This window comes from Podarcis melisellensis (genome assembly GCF_964234715.1).
Source record: "Podarcis melisellensis genome assembly, chromosome: 1".
NCBI lineage: Eukaryota > Metazoa > Chordata > Lepidosauria > Squamata > Lacertidae > Podarcis > Podarcis melisellensis.
Genome location: NC_138528.1, coordinates 31,548,506 through 31,572,682, shown reverse-complemented (window position 1 = coordinate 31,572,682; position 24,177 = coordinate 31,548,506). Strand labels below are relative to the sequence as shown.

Here is a 24,177-nt window from a genome sequence, read left to right as displayed (position 1 = left end):
AGCCTGAAGGCGAGATGAGCGCTGCAACCCCATTGTCGCCTTTGACTGGACTCAACCGTCCAGGGGTCCTTTACCTTTACCTAATGGAATAAATAACTCTTATCCGGGGTTCCTTAAAATTTAACCTTAAGAGATTAAAAGTGTATGTTCTGAAGAATGACTTGACAGCCTGAACTGAAACTTATGTCCAAGTAAGCATAAGACCCACCAAGTTCAATTCAACTTGTGTCTTATGCATGCTGCATCTTGTAAATCTATCCATATTTAGATAAGTGAAGTTGCCTTAGTATTAAATACAAGTATAAGACAATTACATGAGAAAACAGAAATTAATAAGAAACCAGCGCTGCCATACAGGTAGCATATATATATTTCCTTTCAAGTCCAGCTTTCAGGCCTTGTTGTTAGTGAGTCTGATAAGATAATATTTTCAGCTAAGTCATATACTTGTAAAAAAAGAAAAGAAAAAGTGTTACCTAAGCATCTGTTTAGCAATACCTTTTAAATACTTGCTGCGACTAATCTGATATTTCACAAGGACCTGACTACTGTAATACTATACTGGAAGAAAGTTGCTTGTCATTAACCTCCCTTTTGCACCCCTTCCTTAAACGCATACATGTCAAAGCAGGATCTCTTTCCCATTTGGAAACATAAGCTACGGGGGAACTCTTGTTATCTGGATAAACAACTAGGAAACTAGAGCTAATTTAATTGTTCTTACAGATTTTTTAAACGTAACTTTTATGTGATTACTATACTTGGTTCGTAAATGGAAAGAGCAGAGGAAGAGGTAAGTTTTTAAAGGTAGTTAAACTTTTAACGATAGTGAAAGGTGGGGAATGTTGTATCTTTAGAGTGCCAGACTTTTTAGTGCCACATAGACACTCCAGTCTAGTAGATCCTTTACTGCTGCCTTTTTATTTCTTTTTTGCTTTGTAGTTTTGTCTTTTGACATTTTGAATACTATCACTTGTGAGAGTTGGCAGCTGAGCTTCTGAACTTATTCCTCATGTTTTAGGAATAGTTCCTAGGTCATGACATTCACGGTTGTCCCAGGTTATGACACTCAGGTATCAAGCTAATTTTCATGTTGAAGTAAAGAACCAGCTGTTTATACACTGAGGTGCAAATAGCCTATACCAATTTAATATAAGAATCTACAGAAGAAATTGTTATTAGAGTTAATCAAAATGTCTCCTATTTCATACTCCTAGACATAAATATAATTTTCCAGAGTAGGAGATTTTCCTTTTCTTCCTTGGCCCCCACCCACAGGCTATTAGCTTGATTTATTTCCCATGCAATCTTTGCAGTTTTCTCCCGCTTCGGTGTTTCTACTAAGAACTGCAAGTACTACAAGGAATATTATCCCAAGTATTCTAGGATTCTTAACAACAAACTGTGCATTCTTATCTGTTTGAAGAGAAAAAGCACATGCTTGAACACAGTGTTACTTAAAATGCTCCCAGATTGAAACACAATGCTATAATTGTTATTGGAGTTGTCATATCTATGCTAATGCTGTTTAAAGTTCCCATAAATATAATTTCCCCTCAAGTTTACAAAAAAGGGTAATCTGTATTAAGGTTCTGTAGCTTCAGCCTTTGTGGGGTGACCTACTTTCAGAATGGCTTCAAGATCAAGGCTGAGGAACCTGTGGCTCTCCAGATGTTGCTCCCATAACTTCCTGACCATTGGCCATGCTACCTGAAGCACATGAGAGTCAGCCTCATCTGGAGGGCTGCAGGTTCCCTTCCCTCTTTAGATACTGCACATAAAGTGGGAAGATGTGAAAACTGGGCTATGGACACATAGAAACGCATGCAGAGAACAAGCAGCACAAGTTGCTTGGGCGTTGTTTTCCTTCTGCATTACAGTGTTAGAAGCTCCTCTGAATATAAGTCCCTATCATCTTATTAGGAAAACAAGAAAATATTTATCTCAAAAGTAGTAGTCAACCAAAATTTATTTTCATTTGTGAAAATAAATTTTTGTTGTGGTGCAAAGGCTTGTGCAATACAAATACAGTGGCAATACCATTATTGCTAAATGGACAAGGGAATATGTTTGTTTGCCACACTCTCAGCTGATATAACTCTGTGTTTTTGAAACATGAAACCACAAAGGAAAGAGCTTGCCTGATAGCAGCTGTCCCCCACTTTTTAGCTTTTCCAGGGTGGGGCACACCCTCTTTGTACAATACTCCTGTGTAGCAAATAGTTTTTCTTTAGCACCACACAGCAGCAGAGCTGAAGGCTGCCTCAGTAATGGGGAAAAGAACAAGGGTCAACTTGCTCAATGCTGGATCCTATGCTTTGCACTTCATCTGCTCAACACATGAGCATAGTGTCAAATTCTTACTGCCCAGTATAACAATTTACTCAAGACATGTGTCATTACACCACTGAATTCAGTGTGATGTTGGACTGTGGCCTCAATGTGTTTAGAATGGAGCAGTTGGTGAAGTAAAAAGATCTCAAATATAATTTCCTACTGGGACACAAGACTTAAAGCAGGGACTTGTTACACTGGTTGCATGCACTGTCATAAACCTGTATCATAATGTGGTTCTGCTTGGCTGCTGCTAATTCATGCTTGCTCAATCTGCATTTAAATAAGGCAATGATTTATAATTTATCAGTATTCTGAGAAGCAGAGATACAAGTCTCAAACTAGTTATATTGACTTTGTAAAAATAAAAGTGTACTATTGAAAGAAGATACGTTTCAGCATAAACTAGTTCCCAACATGACTCTACTTAAAAATATCAGTGTTCTTTACTCCAGGGCCAGAATGTTCTATTGGGGAGCTTATTATTCCACCCCATATCTTATCCCATAGGGAGCAGCTACATGTTTGGTCCCTGCTTGTGAAGATTTTTACCCCATGAGACCTAAGACATGTAGCACAATTCTGTATATGCTTAGTCAGACTATGGAACTTGCTCCCCAAGGAGGCAGTGATGGCCACCAACTTGATGGCTTTAAAAGAGGATTAGGCAAATTCATGGAGGAGAGGGCTATCAATGGCTACTTTTATTAAAATTCTATACTACCCTTCACAGGGCTGTTTACAATATAAAAATATAAACATACAGAACACCATAACTAACAAAAACAATACCTCCCCCCTCAGTTTAAAAGGCCATAGATTGTTTAATTAGCCAAAGACTATGTTCTTCATTCGCAGATGGAGGCAGAAATGCTTGTGAGTACCCCAGAGTCGGCCACGACTGGACCTAATGGTCAGGGGTCCCTTTACCTTTACCAGAGAGGAAAGTGCTCTTGTGCTTATGTTCTGCTCCTGATTTCCCACAGGCATTTAGCGGGCCATTGTGAGAACAGGAAGGTGGACCTAGGTGGGCAATGATCTGATCCAGCTGGCTCTTCTTGTGTTCTTACTCTTTACCTGTTTAGGGCTGCAGATTGTTGTTGTTTTTTAGTCGTTTAGTCGTGTCCGACTCTTCGTGACCCCATGGGCCAGAGCACGCCTGGCTCCAGATTAGTTTATACTAATCCTTCAGATTAAAATAGGGATATGCTTGTAGCATGCCTCATCTCGTCCAAGGATCCTGTTGGAAGCCCTAACCCCCTCAACTATCGCAGTGCTCTTTGCATATGGTGCAGTATACTCTGCTATAACTTGCACCGGTTTAAAAGCCAAATGACTGATTTGACTTTGGCCGGAGAGAAAATGTCTTCTTTGGCATTTTTCTGTCTCACCAAATTAACTAACTTACACCACCGCCCTTTCCTAGAGCAACATGAGCAGACACAGACGATGGCAAAGTAGGGATTGCTTGCTCTGTGTCATTCAGGTCGCTGCTTGGAGTTGGTTTGTAGCCTCCTCGGGGCTGGATCATTTATTTTGCCCCTTGCGAACATGCAGAAAAATACAGGGGAGTGGGTGCTTCCTGCTGCCGTGCAGTGGGGGCGACTGAAATGCCTATGCGGCCTCCTGCCCGAACACCGGAACAGCCTCTCCTTCCCCGGCAGCGCTGCCGTCTCTCCTCCTTCCCCCCTCTTTTTTTTTCCTTTTTAAAGAAAACCCTTTCGCGACGGCGGTGTCTTTCTTTCGCGGCGCCCGTCTCCCTCCCCTCCGGCCATGGTTTCTCCCGGCTCCCCCCTCCGAGGCTGCCGGTGGTGCGTCCCGTTGGCCGGGCGGGCGCCCAGGACAGGAAGAGGCGGTGTGGGCGGCGCCGCGGGTTGCCGCTGGGCCGCCCTGAGCCGAGCCGCAGTTGCTGCAGCAAAGATGGCTGCTGCCAGCGACGCCGCCGTTGCGGGGGGCAGCCCGGAGGACGCCGTGGAGGCCGTGGCCGGAGGCCTCGGGCTGGGTTGGCGGGACGGCGCTCGGCGCTACTGCGGGCTGGCCTTGGAGAGCGTGAGTGCGGGGAAGGGCAGGGCGCCGGGGGGGCGTGGAGTCGTCGGCCTTTGCCGGGGCTCTGCGTTGCCCCCGGCTGGGATGACGCCTTTGCTTGCCTTGTGACGAGAGAGGGGCCCAAAGCCTACCCCCCCCACACACGTTGCGCCCGTCTCACTGGCACGCCCGTCAAGGCTGCGGTACTCAAGAGGCGGCGGGATTGCGCCCTGCACATGCTCAGAGGCACGGCCGTGTTGCTTCAAGCGTCCCTTTCTAGGACAAAGTCCAGGTTCAGATGATGCCCTTTAATGACAAAATGCCTCCAGGCTGGCATAATGTTTCACAGGTGGCTGTCTCCCGTTTGTAGATGGTGGTAGAAATGCATTCATTGACTTAAGCCAAGTAGGTTGCCACCTTTTTTCTGATAGGGTTCCTGCGCTGTTAAGAGCTGTGAGAGGCTGACATTCAGGTGGAGCTTTCTCATTGCTTCAGTTTAGTTCCAAAGCTGTATTTCGTCTGTCACCTGTTTGTTAAAGGGATAGGCAGGTCTCTGTCTGGAAGAAGGAAAGAGGTGTCTGCTGTAAAACTCAAAGTGGCTCTCTAATGTAGTCTGTTCCTCTCTCTTGTATCCTATTTGCTTCTGTAAGAATACTATAGGTTGAATTCACGTGTGCATATTTGTCAGTCTTTGATTTGCCTCTGTGTAGCAACCATTAGATGGGACGCGGGTGGTGCTGTGGGTTAAACCACAGAGCCTAGGGCTTGCTGATCGGAAGGTCAGCGGTTCGAATCCCCGCAATGGGGTGAGCTCCCGTTGCTCGGTCCCTGCTCCTGCCAACCTACCAGTTCAAAAGCACATCAAAGTGCAGGTACATAAATAGGTACCACTCTGGCGGGAAGGTAAACTGCGTTTCCGTGCACTGCTATGGTTCGCCAGAAGCGGCTTAGTCATGCTGACCACATGACCCGGAAGCCAGCTCCCTCGGCCAACAAAACGAGATGAGCGCTGCAACCCCAGAGTTTGCCACGACTGGACCTAATGGTCAGGGGTCCCTTTACCTTTACCTTAGCAACCATTATAATCAGGTAAGGTAAAGGTAAAGGGACCCCTGACCATTAGGTCCAGTCGTGGCCAACTCTGGGGTTGCGGCGCTCATTTTGCTTTATTGGCCAAGGGAGCCGGCGTACAGCTTCCGGGTCATGTGGCCAGCATGACTAAGCTGCTTCTGACAAACCAGAGCAGTGCACGGAAATGCTGTTTACCTTCCCGCCGCAGCGGATAAATCAGGTACCTTGGATCAAACCAGCCCCAAATACTATGTTTTTTGGTAGAAGCAATTCATGCCAGCTATTGTGTGATGAGACTTGCATGTGTGGATCAGTTCATAGTGTTGTATTTGAGAAGGTGATGCCCAAGTTCAAGAGCTGGGTTCCACTTGACCCTAGAACAGAGTGATGTTAGACAGCGCACTAACCTTTCTCATACAGTAAGTCTGTTGTCAGAATGAAATAATTGAGGCAGGGATGGGGAAACTGTGGCCCTCCAGATGCTGTTGGAATCCAGCTATCAACAGCCCAGCTGTTGTGTTCAGTAATTACCCGAGTTGCAGTCCAGCAACATCTGGAAGGCCACATCTTTGCCATATATGAGATAAGGATTGTAACACACTTGCGCACAAAAGAATGCTGTAGTATTACTTGCAGTAATAACAAACTGATTTGATATATTGGTAAAACTGGGTTTGTATGTTGTGTATGTAACAATCATTCAGACAACCATGGTTTTTCACTTTATAAATTCACCACAAGTTGTTTTCTCTCTCTGTATGTATGTTCTCTTTTTATATTTTGATGCGTTGTTCAGTCTTGTGCATGTTTCTTCAAAAGCCTTGATGCCAACTGGATGCACGACTGCCTGGGAGCTACATGATGGAAGAAAGGCAGATGAAGATAAATAAACTCCTTGTGTCTTAACTCAGTCTGTTTTTCAAAAGTTTTCCAGGGCATGATGAGTTCAAGAAACTTTAGGGAACATTCACAAGACTGGATGGCACACCAAAATCATGGGGCAGGGTGGAGAAGGAGGAATATATTCATATGAAAAATGATTGTGTAAATCATCACTACATTTTATCAGAGTGTTAATGTGGCAAGTCATAGTTTTGAACATCTTATGCTTTTATTGGTTTAGGCTGTGAAATAAAAAGTTGAGAAGGGAAACTGATAAATTGCTTCTCATGTGGGAGAAATGAATAGGCTACCATGTCAATACAAGAACAGCCAATTCTGAACCAAGGATTGCTCAAGAGCCCAGTTTGGTTTAGAAGCCCTCATCTTGTGTTGAAGTTGGAAGAATAGCATGGAAAGATCTGCTCTGCATTATGTATGTGGTGGTGAAATTTCTGATACAGATTAGTCAAGCTGGTGTGAGGCCATAAAATGTTAATGAACAGTCCAGTGTTTGAGGGATCAAAATGAGAGTAGGGGAAATTGCCTGTTTGGCTGGGTTTAAAATGCAGGTGCACAGTTTTGCAGGGCAGCTGTAGATGTGGCGATAGTAAAGCTAAGATTCAAGGATCCCAGAAATAAGGTGGCTGAGTGATAGAGTTACGATAAAGAGTCTTGTGACACTTCTGCCATTTTCCTTTACTGAGCATAACCTTTCATGGGCCATAGTGCACTTCATGAGATGTGAAAGTTTATGCCATACTTTGTTGTTTTTGCTATAACAGTCTAATCCTTCTGGAAATTTAAGGGTAGAGTGCAGTTAATAGACTAAGAAAAAAGTGTATACGTGGCGGGTGAGGTAAATAACAAAAAAGCAGAAGGAGGCTCTGAAGAAATCGCAATGCATAATGTCAGAATGGCCTGTAAGTTGAGTACTAAGAGGATTGGCCAAAAGGTGGGGTATCTGAAGGGAAAGTGTGACACTGTAGGCAGTAGCCTGAAAAGCAGGAATCTGATGACACCTGATTATGGAGACATGAAGAAATGGAGTCAAGGAAAAATTCACATGGGATGAAAAATAGTAAGGAATTAGAAAAATGATGGAGATTTGAAGGGATAGGTACTGTGTTCCAAAAAGTCACTGGCTATATAAATACCTTAGAATTTAGATCAGGGATGAGGAACCTGGGGCCCTCCAGATGTTGATCAGGCTAGCATGGTCAGTAGTCAAGGATGATAAAGTTGGGAGTCCATGAAAATGGAGGGCCACAGGTTCTCTATTCCTAGTCTATAGAGCCCGACAGGGCTGTTATTCCTTTTAAGAATTTTATGTAAAGGGAGCTCTGCAAGTTGTAGCTCCTGCTGTCACTGCAACATTGTGATTTGGCAATTCTAGAAGGACAGTGAGATGGAACCAAGAAGCAGTGTGCGGAAGCAAGGTCTTTGTTTCATATATTGATTTCATCTAGGCAACCAAATCTTTGACACTGCCTTATATTATAAGTCTGTTTTCTGTCATTTGCTGTTTAGCAGTTTTGTCCTATATGGAGAGAGGCACTGTAAGCTAGTTCTCTTGCTAACAAATGTTCATAGTTCTATTAATAATTTCCCCATCCTTTATGAGCATCAACTTTTGGGGTTTCCTAAAAAAGCAACCCTATGTAAGCAAACATTGGATAGCACACTATCTGTCTTATTTAGAAGTGTGCATACAATACTATCAAGAACATAACTCTTGTTTTCTATTGAACAATGCTGTTAAATAAATGAAATCTCCAGATTAAATACAGGGCTTCTGATAAGTGTCTATATCAGTTCTAAAAAAGTAAGCATAAAAGACTGAATCACTAAACTGCAGAGTTTGCTTATCATGAGACATTCATCTCTTTCCCCCTTTCAACTTTTCTCTTGTATTGATTTCTGTCTTGCAAAAATGTTTTATCAATTGTGTTTTGAAATAATGCTGAATTAGCCTGATCAAATATAGACAATTTATGTTAACACCTTGCTCTTAATTGTTGGGGGAAAAGCTTGTTTTGTTCGTTCTTGTTTTAAGGTTCTTGCAGCATTGCCTGAAAATATGAAACCTGGTCCAGATCTTTATGGCTTTCCATGGGAAATGGTGATTTGTGGTGCAGTTGTTGCCGTTTTTACTATCTTACTTCTGATGTGTAGGAGTTATCAGTCAGTAAGTATTCAGTATGAGTTATACAGAGTTTTATCAAACTTGTTGGATTGCTTTTAAAATATTCATTTGTATTTTGAGAATCCTATGTAACATTCTTCTAGACTTCTCCTGTGATGTGGCTTTGGATTTTAGCTGTAGAATTAAATACTTGTCTGTATTTTGGCAACTTCATTTTTCAACTTGGTGTTGGAAAAGCAAATTTTAAAAAAATCCATCTCCATGTTCAGTTACATTTATTTTAATAGTCAGTTTATATTTATTTCAGTTTTAATAAACTGGCTTTCTTTGAAATATTCAAGACTATATAGGTTACAATTTCAGAATAAATTTTGAAGAATTACTAAATTATACTCAGTAGTGCAAACTGCTGTCCCTGATGATGTAACTATCTAATTTTCTCCTTGAACTAGTATTCTTTATTTTTGTGCACTCGGCCTCTCCCTGACTCCCACCACATCTTTTTAAAGATGTTAGTATATTGCTCTGATGTTTCCTTGTAGCTTGAAGAAACTATGGAAACTTTAATTTGCATGAGATTTTGCGTGTATTTTTCATCAGCAAAATGATGAAACAACATTTGAATCTATTAAATTAGGAATACCTTTTGTGACTACATTATTGTGTTCTGAAGTTCCACATCCATTCAATCTAGATTGATTTTTAAAAAGCTTTTAGATCTAAGACAATAGTCTTCCTGTACTATTTCACAGACAGTGACAGATTACCACAGTACAGTGGTACCTTGGGTTACAAACTTACCGTATTTTTCGCTCTATAGGACGCACTTTTCCCCCTTCAAAAATGAAGGGGAAATGTGTGTGCGTCCTATGGAGCGAAGTCCTATGGCTGGAGCCTCTATAGCCACGCGTCACCTCTCCAGCCGGGAGAGCGCGCGCGGGGCTAAAGCAGCCCCCCGCGACCCTCTCCCAGCTGGAGAAGTGACGAGTGACTATGGCAGCAGCCTCTCCGCTGCGCCTTTCCGCTGCTCCCTGACCCGCTCTTTTCATATTCTGAGAATCCTGTTTATGTGGCAGATGAGGTTAGCTTTAACCGTTGTTAATATCGTGATGTATCATTTAACTGTGATTAAAGGGGAAGTTTGGGGAGGAAGTGTGTGATTCTGCAAGTTGCTTGCCTATTTTTGATCTTTTAATTGATTTTAAGAAAGCCCTGATGTTACATTTGCTTTGGCACTGGGAATCTACTTTGTTGACTATGCTACTCTAAATTTCCCTTAATATTGAAAACTGAGCCTCAATCCCATCTATGCTGTAAACAAACTGCAATATTTGCTCTTCTTTTGCAGATTAGAAGTAGACTTTATGTAGGTAAGTTGAAATTTTTGTCTGTGAGTTGAGTTTAGCTGCAGTTGAAACCGTTTTCTCTCCGTTAAGGTTACCACATATAGCTCTTCCTCTTTTTAGGAAGAGAGAAACAGCTTGCCAGTAAAGTTGCTGAACTAGTTGAAGACAAATGTAAAGTACTGGAAAAACTCAGTCTCTGCAAAAAAGAGGTAATGGTTACTGTTTCCCTTCAAAGCTTAAATGCTTAGAGTTATTGCTTCTGCCCAAATTTTTTAAATACTAGAATATAGATTTCCATATTTTATTTTATTTTATTTTATTTCATATCATTTCATTTCATTTTAGAGTATTGATTTGGCTTAATGAATGTGTGTGTACCTGGAAGTTTTTTTCCTTCATTTCCCTTCAATTGCTATTTCTTATTCCAATGCACTTGCCCAACCTCGTTACATAGGAGCTGCATTCAGATGATGGACGAGTATTTTGGCTACACATACACCTGCTTTGCTCCTTCCTTTGTATGACTGAGAAAACCAACCAACCAGAAAGCTTTCTTTTAATCAAGTTTCCTGTTTAGTCTGAACCAGGAAAATATGGCTAACGGTTATGGAACAAGCCAAGATAGTGAGCCATAGTGGAAACTGACTGAATATCCAGGCTTGTTCTGAAACCATTAACCAATGCAATATGCCTGCAGTAGAAATGCTATAATGTGCAAAGATGCCTAGATCACCCACAGCGAAAGGGTGACAACCATGCTAAGAGAAAAGACTTCATTGGTACCAAGTCATAGAGCAGTGCTCCCCAAACTCCCCCCCCCCCCCGCCGTGGACCACTTAAAAATTGCAGAGGGTCTTAGCAGGCTACTTAATCATTTTTCTGCCTGTGGTAGCAATGGTAGTGCACTGTGCTAGGTGCTGGAGGATTTTAAATTGATTTTTTATAGACATGTCACAGACCATCTGAATGAAGCTCATGGACCACTGATGGTCCATGCCCTGCAGTTTGGGAACCCCTGGCTTACAGAACCTTGTTTTCCTGAAAATTCTGCTAGGAATTGTCCCTCTCTGGGCTCCCATACTACTATTTTGAACACCTTGTTTAGCCTAGTTCTTGACAAGTCTGATAATTATAAAGCTGAAATGTGTGGAGCGTTTGCTAGCAGAGGAGTTTGAGGAGCACAGCCATAGGTTGTCTGATTTCCTTTATTTTAATTCTAACATGGGATTTTCATTTTAGTATGAAGAGTTAGAAAACTCCCTAAAAGATGCCAGTCTTCTGCAAGGGTCAGCCAGTGCATCAAGCATGAAGGTAAAAGTTGAACTGGGAAAAGTACTTATATAATATTCATTTTATTTATATACCAACTTCATATCTTCATATAAGCCTCTAGTTGGCTTAAAAACAACGACAAAAAGGAATCAATGTAAGAAAAAGAATAAAGGTTACACATTCAAAAATAATACAGTTTCTAATCCTTCTAATCATCTTCATCATAATTCCACATTTTAAGGAACATAAATGAATGAACATCTGTAAAATATATTTTATAAACTAGAATATTCTTTACCACCTGATCCTGTGCATGTTTGTTCAGAATTCCAACTGTGTAAGTAAGTGGGGCTCACTTTCAAATATGTAAGCATTGAACTGCAGCACTAGGTAGGTTTTTGTTGTTATTTATGACTAACTCACTGCTTTTTGTTGGCTATTGTGTCCAGTCACAAGGCATTAAGTTAGGATTTTACTAGTTACAGATAGGTAGCCGTGTTGGTCTGCCATAGTCAAAACAAAAAAATTCCTTCCAGTAGCACCTTAAAGACCAACTAAGTTAGTTCTTGGTATGAGCTTTCGTGTGCACGCACACGAAAAGTGTGCATCTGAAGAAGTGTATCTGAAGAAGTGTGCATGCACACGAAAGCTCATACCAAGAACTAACTTAGTTGGTCTTTAAGGTGCTACTGGAAGGATTTTTTTTTTGTTAGGATTTTACTGTATAAGAGCGGAATCTGGAATTTTGGTAATCTCACATTTCATTTTTAAAGGCTTTTAACCCTATCTGTGCAGATAAGCTCAACAAAATGTAGAAAATGTGGGATGTCATACTCTGCATAGGCTCTTTTATCCATGCAAGGCTGGCAGAAGTAGAATCAAGTATGTAAAATGAAGTAGATTGTGCTAACTTTAATTTGCATAATTTATGCAGGTTGAATAATTTGATTTTGTACATCCTTGACCTAGGCATTTAATTTTTAGTGCATTAAACTTAAGTATAATGAATACATCCAATGTAGCCTGGTCTGTAGAGCTGCTCTTTATTGTTTCTACAATACATAATTAAAGTTAAAAATGCTCAGTAGCTACTACTTAATTCTCGATTAATCTTACTACAAATGTCTTCATGTTATCTTTCAAAACTTGATTATTTTAGGCAGCATATGAAGAACTGAGCAGCTCGAACTCTGCACTCAAGAGTGACATAGAATGTTTAGAAAAAGAACTTAAAGAAGAGAAGTCCAAACGATCAGAGCAGGATGACTTGGTATGTCTTTTTTTTCAAAGCAGTCTTTCTCAGGCAGAAAGTTTGGCCTTCAAAGAGAAATCAGATAGTGTAATTCATTTGCATTAAAATCAGAATATCCTGTCCTCATCTCCTCTCTATTTCTTTTTTTTTTTTTTAGAATAACATTAAGTCATTGAAGGTCAATTGCTCCTGTGGCTTTTGATCAGAAACACTTTGTACTTCATATTCCAAATATGTTAAACGTATTGTTTCTTTATCAGACTGATCCTCATTTTTTCAGTGTGTCCTGGAGGCAGCACTGTTTGAATTTAATTATGTACAGCAAGGGTTGCCAACATTTTTGGTTCCAAGGACACATTTGTAAACCAGAGAAACTGCAGTGGGCATCACATTGCAAACAAGTGCACACTGCAGCCTATTCTTTTGGCTGCAATAGAATGCTTCTTTCAAGCCTAATTTCAGCAGCAGGGAGCCCTGTGGGTTCCAAGGAAGACCGTAGAGGGCACGTGTACCACCATATTTGCAACCCCTGAACCCAATGTTGGTTCTTGAAGTGCGGCTAACTCTATGTCTGCATCTTACTCTCTGTGTGTGTTTTGCTCATCCAAGGATGATTTATTGCCATTTTAATTAACTGTAGCTAATTCCTGAACAGGGATGCGGGTGACGCTGTGGGTTAAACCACAGAGCCTAGGACTTGCTGATCAGAAGGTCGGCGGTTTGAATCCCTACAACGGGGTCAGCTCCCGTTGCTGATCCCTGCTCCTGCCAACCTAGCAGTTTGAAAGCACGTCAAAGTGCAAGTAGATAAATAGGTACCGCTCCGGCAGGAAGGTAAACGGCGTTTCCGTGCTCTGCTCTGGTTCGCCAGAAGCAGCTTGGTCATGCTGGCCACATGACCCGGAAGCTGTACGCCGGCTCCCTCGGCCAATAAAGCGAGATGAGCGCCGCAACCCCAGAGTCGGTCACGACTGGACCTAATGGTCAGGGGTCCCTTTACCTAATTCCTGAACATCGGGAAAAGTCCAGTTGAATTCAGTGGGACTTTTCTCACATGTATTCAGCATTATGTGAGAATCATACGTGGACTACAGTTAATTGGACTTCCTGTTTCCATGTGCCAGTGTTGTTTGTTTAGATGAATGTATAAGAGTAGGAAGATCTTTCAGAATGAAAACATTATCGCAAAGCTAATAGAATTGAATGTTTTCTTGACAAATGTGCGTAGAATACCTTCATAGAGAATGAGACATTTGCCTTTGGGGCACAGTAGATAGAGCCAGTTGACTTTTAGAAGTTATTTGATCAACTTTCTAAAGCATCTTTTATAACAGGGGTGGGGAAATGCCCCAATAGCCACATGGGCCGTTTGACAAATGGGAGGGGCTGTGCACTTGTCAATTTCAAAGAAAGAATTGTGACAACACTTAGAATGCACTCCCAACTCTTTCTTTGCAGCCTGGCTGGATTAAGTCAACGAGTGTCACTTATATTTTATTGCAATCTATATAGTATCCTATCAATGAGAGCTGAAAATAAAATGGTCGCAGGTGATCCCTTGAGAAATAGAGTATTTAAATCTTAATTCAATACAGTGTTTGTTCACAGTTGTTTTGACAAGGCAGTATCAACCAGAGTGTTTTATATAAATTTATTTTACTGTTTTTGTAGTTGATTGAAATACGGAGAAGAATGGAATCCTTAGAAAATGAAGCAAAGTCTATTCAAATGCAAGTAGCTGAAGTAAGCCAATCTTTAGATATTAATGTAAATGTTTCATCATGCACCACAGCAAAATCTTGGACCTCACTGTCAACATTTTTCATTAGTCTTGAACACAAGTTCTTTATGTCTGCTCTGTTTAGACATTTCTTTCTTGTAAACAAATTGAATTCCTCTTGGTTTGCCATTAGGTTTGCCTATTTCTGCAGTAATTTGGCATTCTAGTAGGAGAATTCAGGACTTTTAATTTATTTCAACATTGCAAATAATTTAATCCAAAGTTATCTTTTGCCTTGTACGTTCTCCAGAGCAGTTATGCATCAGTGATGTCAATGTGGGGCGGGGCGGGGGGGACCTCCACAAGCTGCTGCTGTGCCATTAGCAACCAGGTTCCATTGTTGTCACTTAGAACACAGGGTGTACATACAGCGTCACTAGTGCTGTTTGACAGGTGGAACTGTGTATTTGTCAGTGGAGAAAGCCCTGCTTGCTTATTTTATTTTATTTTTCATTAAAATATCTTTCAAAAATCAGCATGCAGAGTTAAATGAATGACTCGCAGCTTTAGAACCCCAGACCACTGAGAGGTTTTTGGTGCACAGATCACATGCCTATGATATATATAATTTACTGCTGTTGAAGGTGGGGTGCTGGGATTGCATGCATCTATGCCCCATATTCAGAGGATTGCAGGATGAGCAGAAAGGTTCGTACCTGTTGTTTATTTTGGAGAGCATCGTGTGTTTGGCAGGGGAAAGATGGGTTCTGTGAACATAGTTATATATCTCTCTGCCCTCATCCACAGTATATCTTAGTATCACTCAGTGGAACATAATTTTATGATATGGTATTAGGAGGAATTGATTGTAACAAGGCTAATACCTAAAGGAATTGATAGAAATAACAAAAAAATGTAAATGCAATTCTATGTATATACTTATATTAATTATATATATATATATACATATATATACACACACACACACACTTATATTAGCAGCTTCACTGTGCTTTATTTCACTTAGGCCAAGTCTACCTTAAAAGTATATGAGATCAACAGAGAGAGACTGAAAACATCTGTCCAAGATGCAATAGCTGAAAACAACCAACTTCATGAAAGTGAAAAACAGGTATATTATTTACACTGCATAGTTTTATAGAGTGCCTTTTAGGAACACTGTATCCTCACTTTAGAATAATTTATGATTTAAAATATTGTTAAGGCTCCAGTTTAAATTATTATGTAGTTTAATGAAAGTTGGAGGGAAAGTGTGATAGCCCACAGGCTGCTATAATTTTTGTGACTTTGCCTTCCATGGGTTAAATCAGTTGCAACTTCTATGAGTGGTTTGATGTTCCGAGCTGCTTGGCATTTCAGTGCATTTATTAAGACTCAGGCCTTTTGGTGGGGTGGGGGTTCAATTGCTTCCTTGCCATCAGAGTGGTTGGATGCTCTTTGGTCTTGGAGGGTGTGTTTCCTTCAGAACTCTCTTCGTTCTCTTTGTCTTCCCTATAGAGGCTTTTCTAGATTGATGTGCCTGGGACAATGTCAGGACAGTATTTCTGAGCTACTATCTCAGTCAGCTTTTAATACTTGTCTTGCTGCAGATTGGATTCACCTCATATTTCCAGCTTGGGGATGATTAATCATAGGCTTGGGTTGCGTTCTGGTAACATGAAAGCTGGACTTGTTCCACATAGTCAGGTTTTATACTTTAAATCTCTAGCTCTATATTGGCCAGAACATTCTGGGTTATATTGTGTTGTGACTCTCAAGCTGATGGGAAGTTCTTTGCTCCAGTAGAGCCTTCCATTAGCAGAATGGGAAGGAAGGCAGTTTTGCTGATTTCCCTTCCTCCCTGCAGACCCCTTCTGCCCTCTTACACTATTCTAAGGGCTTCCCACCACCCAACCATTCTGAAGCAGATTTCGTAGGGCAGGTTTGAAAAATTGCCTCCCTTCCTGTTCCACTGATGGAAGGTCCTGTCAGATCAAAAAGTCTTTTATTAGTGTGCAAGACACAATTGGATGCAACATCATATATTCCCTTGCTTTTTTAAAACAGAAAAAGTTCAATAAAAATGATTTTAAATTTCATGTATAGCAAAAGAACAGCTGTCAAAAATTAGAACATATGAAATGTCAGTTAAAATACAAAAGATTCAGAATTTTGCTGTATGTAATGTTGAGAATTTAGGCCAGACCTTTTAGAATTAAATATTATGAAATTCTAATAACTGGTTGGTATAAATTAAGTACTGAACTTTCTAACTTTTGTTTCCAGCTCTTAAAAGAAGCTGAAGGACAGAGTGAACAATTAAGTGAGTTAAATGAACAAGCAAAAATGTTAGAAACCTCAAAAGCAGGTATGGAGGAGACTCTTAAAAACAAAGAAAGTCAAGTCAAGGTAAAATTAAAGATTTATTTATTATATTTATATCCCAACTTTTTTCTGAAAGGATGGTTCTCCTACAACAACCCTGTGAAGTAGATTAGGCCGAAAGGCAGGGACCGGCCCAAGGTCACTCACTGACTTTCATGACCGAATGGGGGTTTGAAACCTGGTTTCCCAGGTCTTAGTCTAACACTAACCACTACACGCTGGCTTTACTTTATTCATATGGACATGTGTGAATTCTGTGCATGCCTAATGTCACCTGGCACACAGGAGGAAATTTGTTACTTATTTTGGGGCTCTTATCGTGGGAAGACTGCATCACATTTTAAAACAGCAGGAAGGGTTCTTGAATTCTAGGGGAGAAAGAGAGAGAAAGAAAGGGGAAATTCCAGGAGTTGCAAGAGAATCCATTTTATTATGTATATAATTCCCTCCCTCCAACCCCCCTCAAAGTATTGCTTGGTGTGCTTCAAAATCCTGCCACTCAACAACAGTTTGCACTCCTCCCTTTGGGAATATTTGGAGAGATACACATGCTTCCCTCAGGCATTGATAACACTGCCTGGAACTGGTTGCCTTGTAGCTTCATTGATTCCTATGGGAGTCACTGGTGCAAAGCTCTAGGAGGGAGCATGGTAGACTGGTATGTTTGGCAAATTGCTAAGCCCTTTTTAATTGGCTGAGCTGTAGGGTTATCTGCTTAAACCTCTTGGAGTCTTCCCTCCTCTCATATCAAGCATTCCATTTGTGTAAGTGAATGGGAGAAAAGGCCTAGGCAGAAAACTAGGATCATAATACAGTGGTGCCCCGCAAGACGAACGCCTCGCAAGACGAAAAACCCGCTAGACGAAAGGGTTTTTCCGTTTTGGAGGCGCTTCGCAAAACGAATTTCCCTATGGGCTTGCTTCGCAAGACGAAAGCCCATAGGGAAATCTCCGGGGACCTCTTTTAAATGCTGGTGGTGGGGAGCAAAGCCTTTCCCCCCCCTCCGGACTTCAGAAGAGGTCCAGGAAGGCCGGCGGGGGCTGAAAGGCTTTCCTCCCCACCGCCAGCATTTTAAAAGCAGTCCGGGATAGCAGGGAAGCGCTTCCCGCTATCCCGGATGGCTTTTGAAGGCAGGCTTCAAAAGCCATCCGGAGGCTTTTAAATCGCCCCGGGCTTCGCTGCCGCCCGCCAGCATTCTAAAAAACCCCGGGACAGCGGAGAAGTCCTCTGCTGTCCCGGGTTTTTTTTAAAATGCTGGGGGTGGGAAGAAAAGCCCTTGTCCGCCCCCCCCCCAGCGTTCAGAAGAGGTCGGGGGACAGACTGTCCCCAGACCTGGTCTGAAGGCGGTTCGGTTTCCATAGGAACGCATTAATTGATTTTCAATGCATTCCTATGGGAAACCGTGCTTCGCAAGACGAAAAACTCGCAAGACGAAAAGACTTGCGGAACGAATTAATTTCGTCTTGCGAGGCACCACTGTATTTCACTGATTTCTTTAGGCATCTATCCACATCCCTCCAAATTCCTCAAAGGGCAATTTCCAAATTGCTTCAGTGGAGGTTCAGGTGGCTTTTTCAGAGACCAAGGAAGCTAGTGGTCAGATACAGATTTGCGGTGCTGGATAGAGAGAAAAACCTGCCTGCAACTTTACTTGGGGTTCTGGAATTCTACTTGTATTGAGTTTGCAAGAGGTCTACCTACCACAGTAATGCATGCTGTTGTAAAAGTTTTTCTCTTAGAAGTAGTCCACACGGAACAGGAACTATTCCTGTAAAACACTCGATATGAAAATAGGTTTATTGAATATATATGAAATGAATAAAATCACGAATTTGCTTTGTGAAGAGCCAAGGACTCATTTGTGCATCTTGTTTTATAAATATGGTATAGTCACTGACAGAGTGCTTGCTGAAGATGAAAGACTGGAGCTGTACATTAGATGAACATTCTGCTGCTGAAGACAACCATTGGGATAATGATATAAAGACTGAAACAGAAAATGGGGAGCACTTAGGTAAATCATTGTTCATTTCCTACGGAAAGGGAAAGAAAAGAGAAATGATTTCATTTTCAAATTCTAGAATTGTCACCTGTTCTCCCCCTTAATATGTGTGAATCAACTACATACAAGGAATTAAACAAAATCTATGGCATAGGTATTAATAGGCAATAGCCTATTGCATAAAGTGGATTTTCACCAAAGCTTTATGTTGACATATGCTAGAGTTCTCTGTGCTGCAGCCGACTGCTCAATGTAACCCCTGAAGTTAAAAAACAAAAAACTTAGAAAAAGACAATCCAAGTTGTTGAGACTCTAACCCCAGGATAACTTGACAAAGCACAAACTGGTCTGACAACCACTGCTCCTTCTTGTCCTTAGCCTGAGGATAAGCAGCCCACATGAAAAGGTCAAGGAACTTAAGCCTGAGGGGTGTAATTCTCGCATTGGATTGATTACACATTTCAAACGCATTTCAGAAAAACTGCTTCTGTAAAGCACAGTTAGATGAATAATGTCCCTATCCCCTCCCTCTCAAACTCACTGCTTCTTACAAACAATACAACTGTTTTTAAAAATTGGGCAAAAGAAATCTTTCCCACTTAAAAGGCAATACTGTGTTTTATAAATAAATAACGAAAGAAAAAGTTGTCTGTGATTTGTTGGGTTTTTTTCACCTTCTCTTCATTTCCCTTAAACCAGATGATCAGGAAAAACGAACTGTAAAGAAGTTGATTTATGCTGCGAAGGTAATACACTAATATTGTGATCATTTTCTTTACTGGTTTATAAAAGCCTTTTTTGGGGGGGGGGATTAAAGCAATTTAAAAAAAAATGTTCAGTAGAAAATATCTGCAAGCTTTTTTGGAATGATAGGATCCAGAGTTGCCCTTCTGTGAATGGAAGAGTTTATTTCATTCATGAAATGGGCTGAGTTCGAACTGAGATCCCTGCTGGAGAAGAAAGAGAGACAATTTTAACTGATTTTTCAATTTCTGCTCTTCTACTGTACCACCTCCCAACACTGTCCCAGAGGGGCTGCTGGGAGAAGGAGGAATCACTGAAAATTGCCTCCGACAGCAGAAGCAGCCTATGAGCAGAGTCCTGCTCATAAGAACTCTGGATTCAAGCCAAAGAATTATTTTAATGGTGTGCCTCTTTGGTATATATAATGCAGTGGGGTGCTCCTATCGCTTAACTATTGCCAGGGATTGGCAGGGCTCTGATGTGTGTGTGATGGAGGCAAGGGGGTTGGAGACTGACCCAGGAGCGGGGCTCCCCAGTGATTTATGGTGTTTGGTGCCACCTGTGAGAAAGGAGCCAGGGCAGGGGGAAGAGGAGACGAAGGGTTGGGGGAGTCAGAGACAGAAGTGGGGGTGCAGGACACGTTGGAAGCGGAGAAAGAGGCTGTTCAGGCGAGGGGCAGGCCGGTCCAATCCCTGCCATCCCCTGCTCCACTGTTTTTTAGAACAAGGAGATGCTTGAAGAGGGAAGAGCAGCAACAACATGTGTGCAGGAAAAGTCTCTGGTTGTGTGTGTGCACTCCCATCAGATGAGGGCACATCATTCTGGGAGAGTGTGTGTGGTCCCACTGTTGCTTTAACTCATTAAAGAAGTGAGCATCAACCAATTGCCTTCTTTGGCTAGGTGGGTGCAGGACAAGTATAGAATGCTCCTGGCTTTGCCTTGGCACATGATTTTGATTAACAATGGGTGCACAACCTCCCTTTAGGTACCTACTGTTTTTGCTGTGATATATTCTTAGTGTAATGTAGTGATGTGATTGTTATATTTATTTTAAATGGCTGTTTTAATGATATACTATGTGAAACCAGCTTCTGTTGTGGTTTGGTGGAATGGTGGGGTGGGGAAAAAAATCAAATACATAAATAAGCATTGCAGCCAGAAAGTGATCCAGAACTAGATAAAGGTTTGTTTTAGAAGTGCAAATGTGCATCAGTAGCTTCTTTTGCAATTACGATTTGAAATAATTTATCTTTTTTCCTTGATATAGCTAAATGCTTGTCTAAAATCTATGGAATCAGAAGTAAATCAAATCTGTTCAAAGCTAACAGATGAAAACAAAGCAAAAGAGGAACTTGCAGGTAATGATGAATTCTTGATTTTTAATTATTATTTTTTTAAAAGGAAGAAGAAAGCTGTTTTCCATTAATGTTTTAGGAAAATCTTTACTTTTAACTGAATGAAGCTGTAAAGATAATTAGAAATCTCTTAAATGATCAGGGTTCTCTGAAGTATAAGGTATCTTGGAAAAAACCATTAAAACGAAGAATTCAATTTTTACAAGACACCAAAGAAGACACCAAAAACAAAACCTGGATTTCTATGCATTACATTGCCATTATCTTAGTAGATTGAGATGCGGGGCTTGTTAGCTGGGAAACTGTTGATGCTGACGTGTGGTATTAGTATTAAAAAGGATTCTATTTAGCTATGGTAAAGCTGTCCTGTGCCTTATTTCCCTCCTGTCTGCGCCTCAGCCCATTTGGTCCAAACATATTTGTCCTGTGAAGGAAATCAAAACAAAATTTGGTCCACAAATCCATGTGAAAGGGGGTGAATGTATCCTTTTAGTGGGATTTCAAAGCATTTTTCAAAGTGACTGGAGTTATTGTACAGGGACATAATGAGGTTTTACGTCTCTTCCAAACCCCTTCAGAAATCATTTTTCTTTTCAGTGTTAGAATACTGTATTCAGTCTTCAATCTTTGTTTCCTTTATTGTATGGGTTTAACATATCAGTTAATTGTAATTAACTCTTAATTGTGACAGAGCGCATTGAAAATCTACAAAAGGAACATGTCACGTTGCATTCTGAAAACACACACTTTGAAAGCGAAGTTCAGAAGCTTCAGCAAAAGCTTAAAGTCATGACTGAGCTGTATCAAGAAAATGAAATGAACCTTCACAGGTATTGATAGTGGTCGATTTGTTGCTTGATACATGAATCTTTGTTTAGATAACAGAAATAGGATGTTATATGTAACAGGAGCCTGCCATGTTTCTTCAACAATTATACTCTTGTCCTGGCACTGGGACCTTGCTTACACTTCTTGGTCTATTTGTTTACCACTTCATAGGCTTTCTAATACTGTGTTTTTAAACAACTCCCTAGCATTTTGGATTGATTTGACCCTCTTTCTTTTTATCAATCCCCTCATTTTGGGAGTGTTTCCTCTTTCATAGCCAGATGTGACTGTGCTGGATTTTCTTGGCAATTGGCCGTTTTCTTGTATGTGCATGAATAGCACTATGGCTACTTCACTTAACTGGCTTGCAACACTTACATCTTGTACCAAGTTCTGGGCACCACTCAGGATAAAAGTCCAGGCTTGCCACCCCTCTGGTTGGTTCCATGACACCATCATTTAGGATATCTAGATAATTTACCGCTTTGTCATGGCTGGAACACATATGTAGCCAGTCTGTATGATGCTAGTTGAAGTCACCCATAACTTGAGTATTCCCTTTTTTAGATTCTTCCTTGATTTCATTCTTTTATCTTAAGATCCCCTGATCATTTTTTATTATTATTAAAGATTTTCTTGTTTTACAGAAGTATGTGTAATGTCTCTCGTATTTTTTCCATGTAAGATTTTTACAAATCAGTTTCATCTGTTGAGACGTTAGGGGGAAATAAGGGGTGGAGGGGGGGAAGATGGGTGGGGTTGGGGTTGGGTGGCAATGTTTCTATTTTGCTTAATGTATGTAGGATTTGGTGTCAGTGTTGCTCGTGCGGGTTCTCTGCTGTTCATTTGTGTTTCTTTGGTGGTGAGAGAGATTGGAGTTGGCCTATCCCCTGATCATTTTGATCACGGGGGTGCTAGCACTTCATCAATACTAAATTTCTCTTGGGGACCAGTTACTATTGTTAGCAGATATTTACCGGCAAGTTCTTCACAAATCATTTTTCAAAGCTACTGCTGCAACCTTCAAGGAGTAAATTTGGCAAGTTCTGCTATAGCCCAGTCCTATGCATGTTTGCTCTGAACTCTCAGTGAGGGTGGTGCTGTGTTGAACATTCTGTCTGCTCATGTGTTGCAGCTTGCCAGATGGAATGATCTCTCCTCTCCTACCCACATGCAATGTTGTCTCCATCCCTAGCCAATTTGCATGGGGGGCGGGCAGAAGCCCCATTTGCACAGGGCTTCTACTGACAGGGATTGTTAGCTGATTCACACCTTGAGAAGCCCTCTTAAGTATGTGCAGGGTGGCACAACCTTTAATGTATTGAGGGTTTTAACACCATTTTTATTGTTGCTTAAGCTGCTTATAATTAAGGATCAGGCGACTAGGGCAAATGGAAATTACTGTATTGTCAGTGTTTGTTTTTTTGAAATGAGCTTCAGCTTTTTGTAGATGTTTTCTTAAAATGACTAGAAAACAGTTGAGTTGTGGCTAATGAAAGGCTTTGTTTCTTTTATTTTTCAAAGGAAATTAACTGTAGAAGAAAAAGATCGTTTGCAGAAAGAAGAAAAGCTTTCCAAAGTTGATGAGACAATCAGTCATGCTGCTGAAGAAGTGAACCGTTATCGGTAACTATGGATTTCATTTGGTAATTTCCTCTGCTGAATGAACAAAATTCAGTGGAGAATTAGACCTAGCATCTTGAAACTTCTGAAAAATCAGAGGAGTCCTGTGGAGTAGTACCTCTAATCAAGTCAGTGAAGCCCCATTACAGTAATCACAACTGACTCAAGCCCCTTCTCATAGTGTTTTGGGTGGAGAGAGTGGTTATCAGAGGCTTGGATCTGAATGTATCTTCCTTGAGTAGAAAGGCAATTCACCAGATTTTGCTGCTTTCCTCCATCCTTCTGGAGCCCACTGTGTCCCATCCCACCTCAGTTCTAGATGATCCCTTCATCCTAAGGAGCCAGGAAAGCCCTGTTATGAAACTGGAGTTCTGCTCATGCTTCTCCGGAACCCACCCAGAACTTCCTCTAAGGGGCAGGCAGCTTTAAGGTAGCTTTGCAGAGCTTGTGGGTCTTGACAGTCACCAGATTGACTGGGTAGGTTATCCCTTTTTTAAGGTGCTAGATATTCTAGTGTCCATTCTGCATCAGTGGAGGAGGTCCTTCTGCATCAACGTTCTAAACAAGGGCTTGTGGGAGTGGTTGGGTGCAGAGATGCCAAAGAAGGATGTCAAAACCATCAGAATGGTCAGTTCTAGTGCTTTATTAAAAGAAAGGTGCAGACTTACAGCAAATCAGCCTGCTAGGTCTTCGAGCCTTTATGGGATTGACATTGAAGTAAGGAGATGGCTGTCTGCACCCACACAAACATCCATACATTATTTATAGACAAAGCAGCATACGTTTCTCGGCCAGGACTTCCCATCACTCCACCTGACCAGATGAGGGCATAGGTGGTAAATGCCCAAGTCTTACAGATAGATGCCCTTTCTGGGCCCAGAACCCAGCACTCCAAGCCCACAGATAAGGATAGCATCATAGCAAGCAAATTAGCTTATGACAAAACAAGTGAATATAAACATATATGAGCTCATTGCTATAGCTGCCAGTTAATAGTGGGGTTATCTTGACTACCAAGATGACATTTGCAGAGCTTCTGGAACAATTTGCCTTTGGTTCAACATAGCCAGGTTAATACCCTCCCCCAACCAGGGCCTTGTAAATCAATGTAGGCTGCTAAGCTTCAATTGGAAGAGACCCCATTCAATTCCAGTTTTGTCTCTTTCACAACAACAGAATTTTGCAGGCAGCTTGA

The 24,177-nt window shown here is 41.2% G+C and overlaps 1 protein-coding gene across 10 annotated transcripts in view; it reads left to right on the top strand.

Annotated features, from left to right (window-relative positions):
• The window catches only part of MIA2 (MIA SH3 domain ER export factor 2), a 49,119-nt gene that overhangs the window by 12,725 nt on the left and 12,217 nt on the right, over positions 1 to 24,177 (top strand). For 7 of the 10 annotated variants that reach the window (XM_081908280.1, XM_081908282.1, XM_081908278.1 and 4 more), the window contains 13 exons: positions 8,366 to 8,497; positions 9,804 to 9,825; positions 9,922 to 10,010; positions 11,041 to 11,112; positions 12,233 to 12,343; positions 13,997 to 14,068; positions 15,073 to 15,177; positions 16,332 to 16,454; positions 18,321 to 18,444; positions 19,132 to 19,178; positions 20,444 to 20,534; positions 21,223 to 21,361; positions 22,884 to 22,985. In XM_081908280.1, the coding sequence (XP_081764406.1) occupies positions 8,366 to 8,497; positions 9,804 to 9,825; positions 9,922 to 10,010; positions 11,041 to 11,112; positions 12,233 to 12,343; positions 13,997 to 14,068; positions 15,073 to 15,177; positions 16,332 to 16,454; positions 18,321 to 18,444; positions 19,132 to 19,178; positions 20,444 to 20,534; positions 21,223 to 21,361; positions 22,884 to 22,985 (1,229 nt within the window). Of the gene's footprint in view, positions 1 to 636; positions 794 to 4,092; positions 4,384 to 7,838; positions 7,869 to 8,365; positions 8,498 to 9,803; positions 9,826 to 9,921; positions 10,011 to 11,040; positions 11,113 to 12,232; positions 12,344 to 13,996; positions 14,069 to 15,072; positions 15,178 to 16,331; positions 16,455 to 18,320; positions 18,445 to 19,131; positions 19,179 to 20,443; positions 20,535 to 21,222; positions 21,362 to 22,883; positions 22,986 to 24,177 lie in introns of those variants that run through there. The other 3 variants (XM_081908287.1, XM_081908286.1, XM_081908279.1) reach the window with 3 other exon arrangements.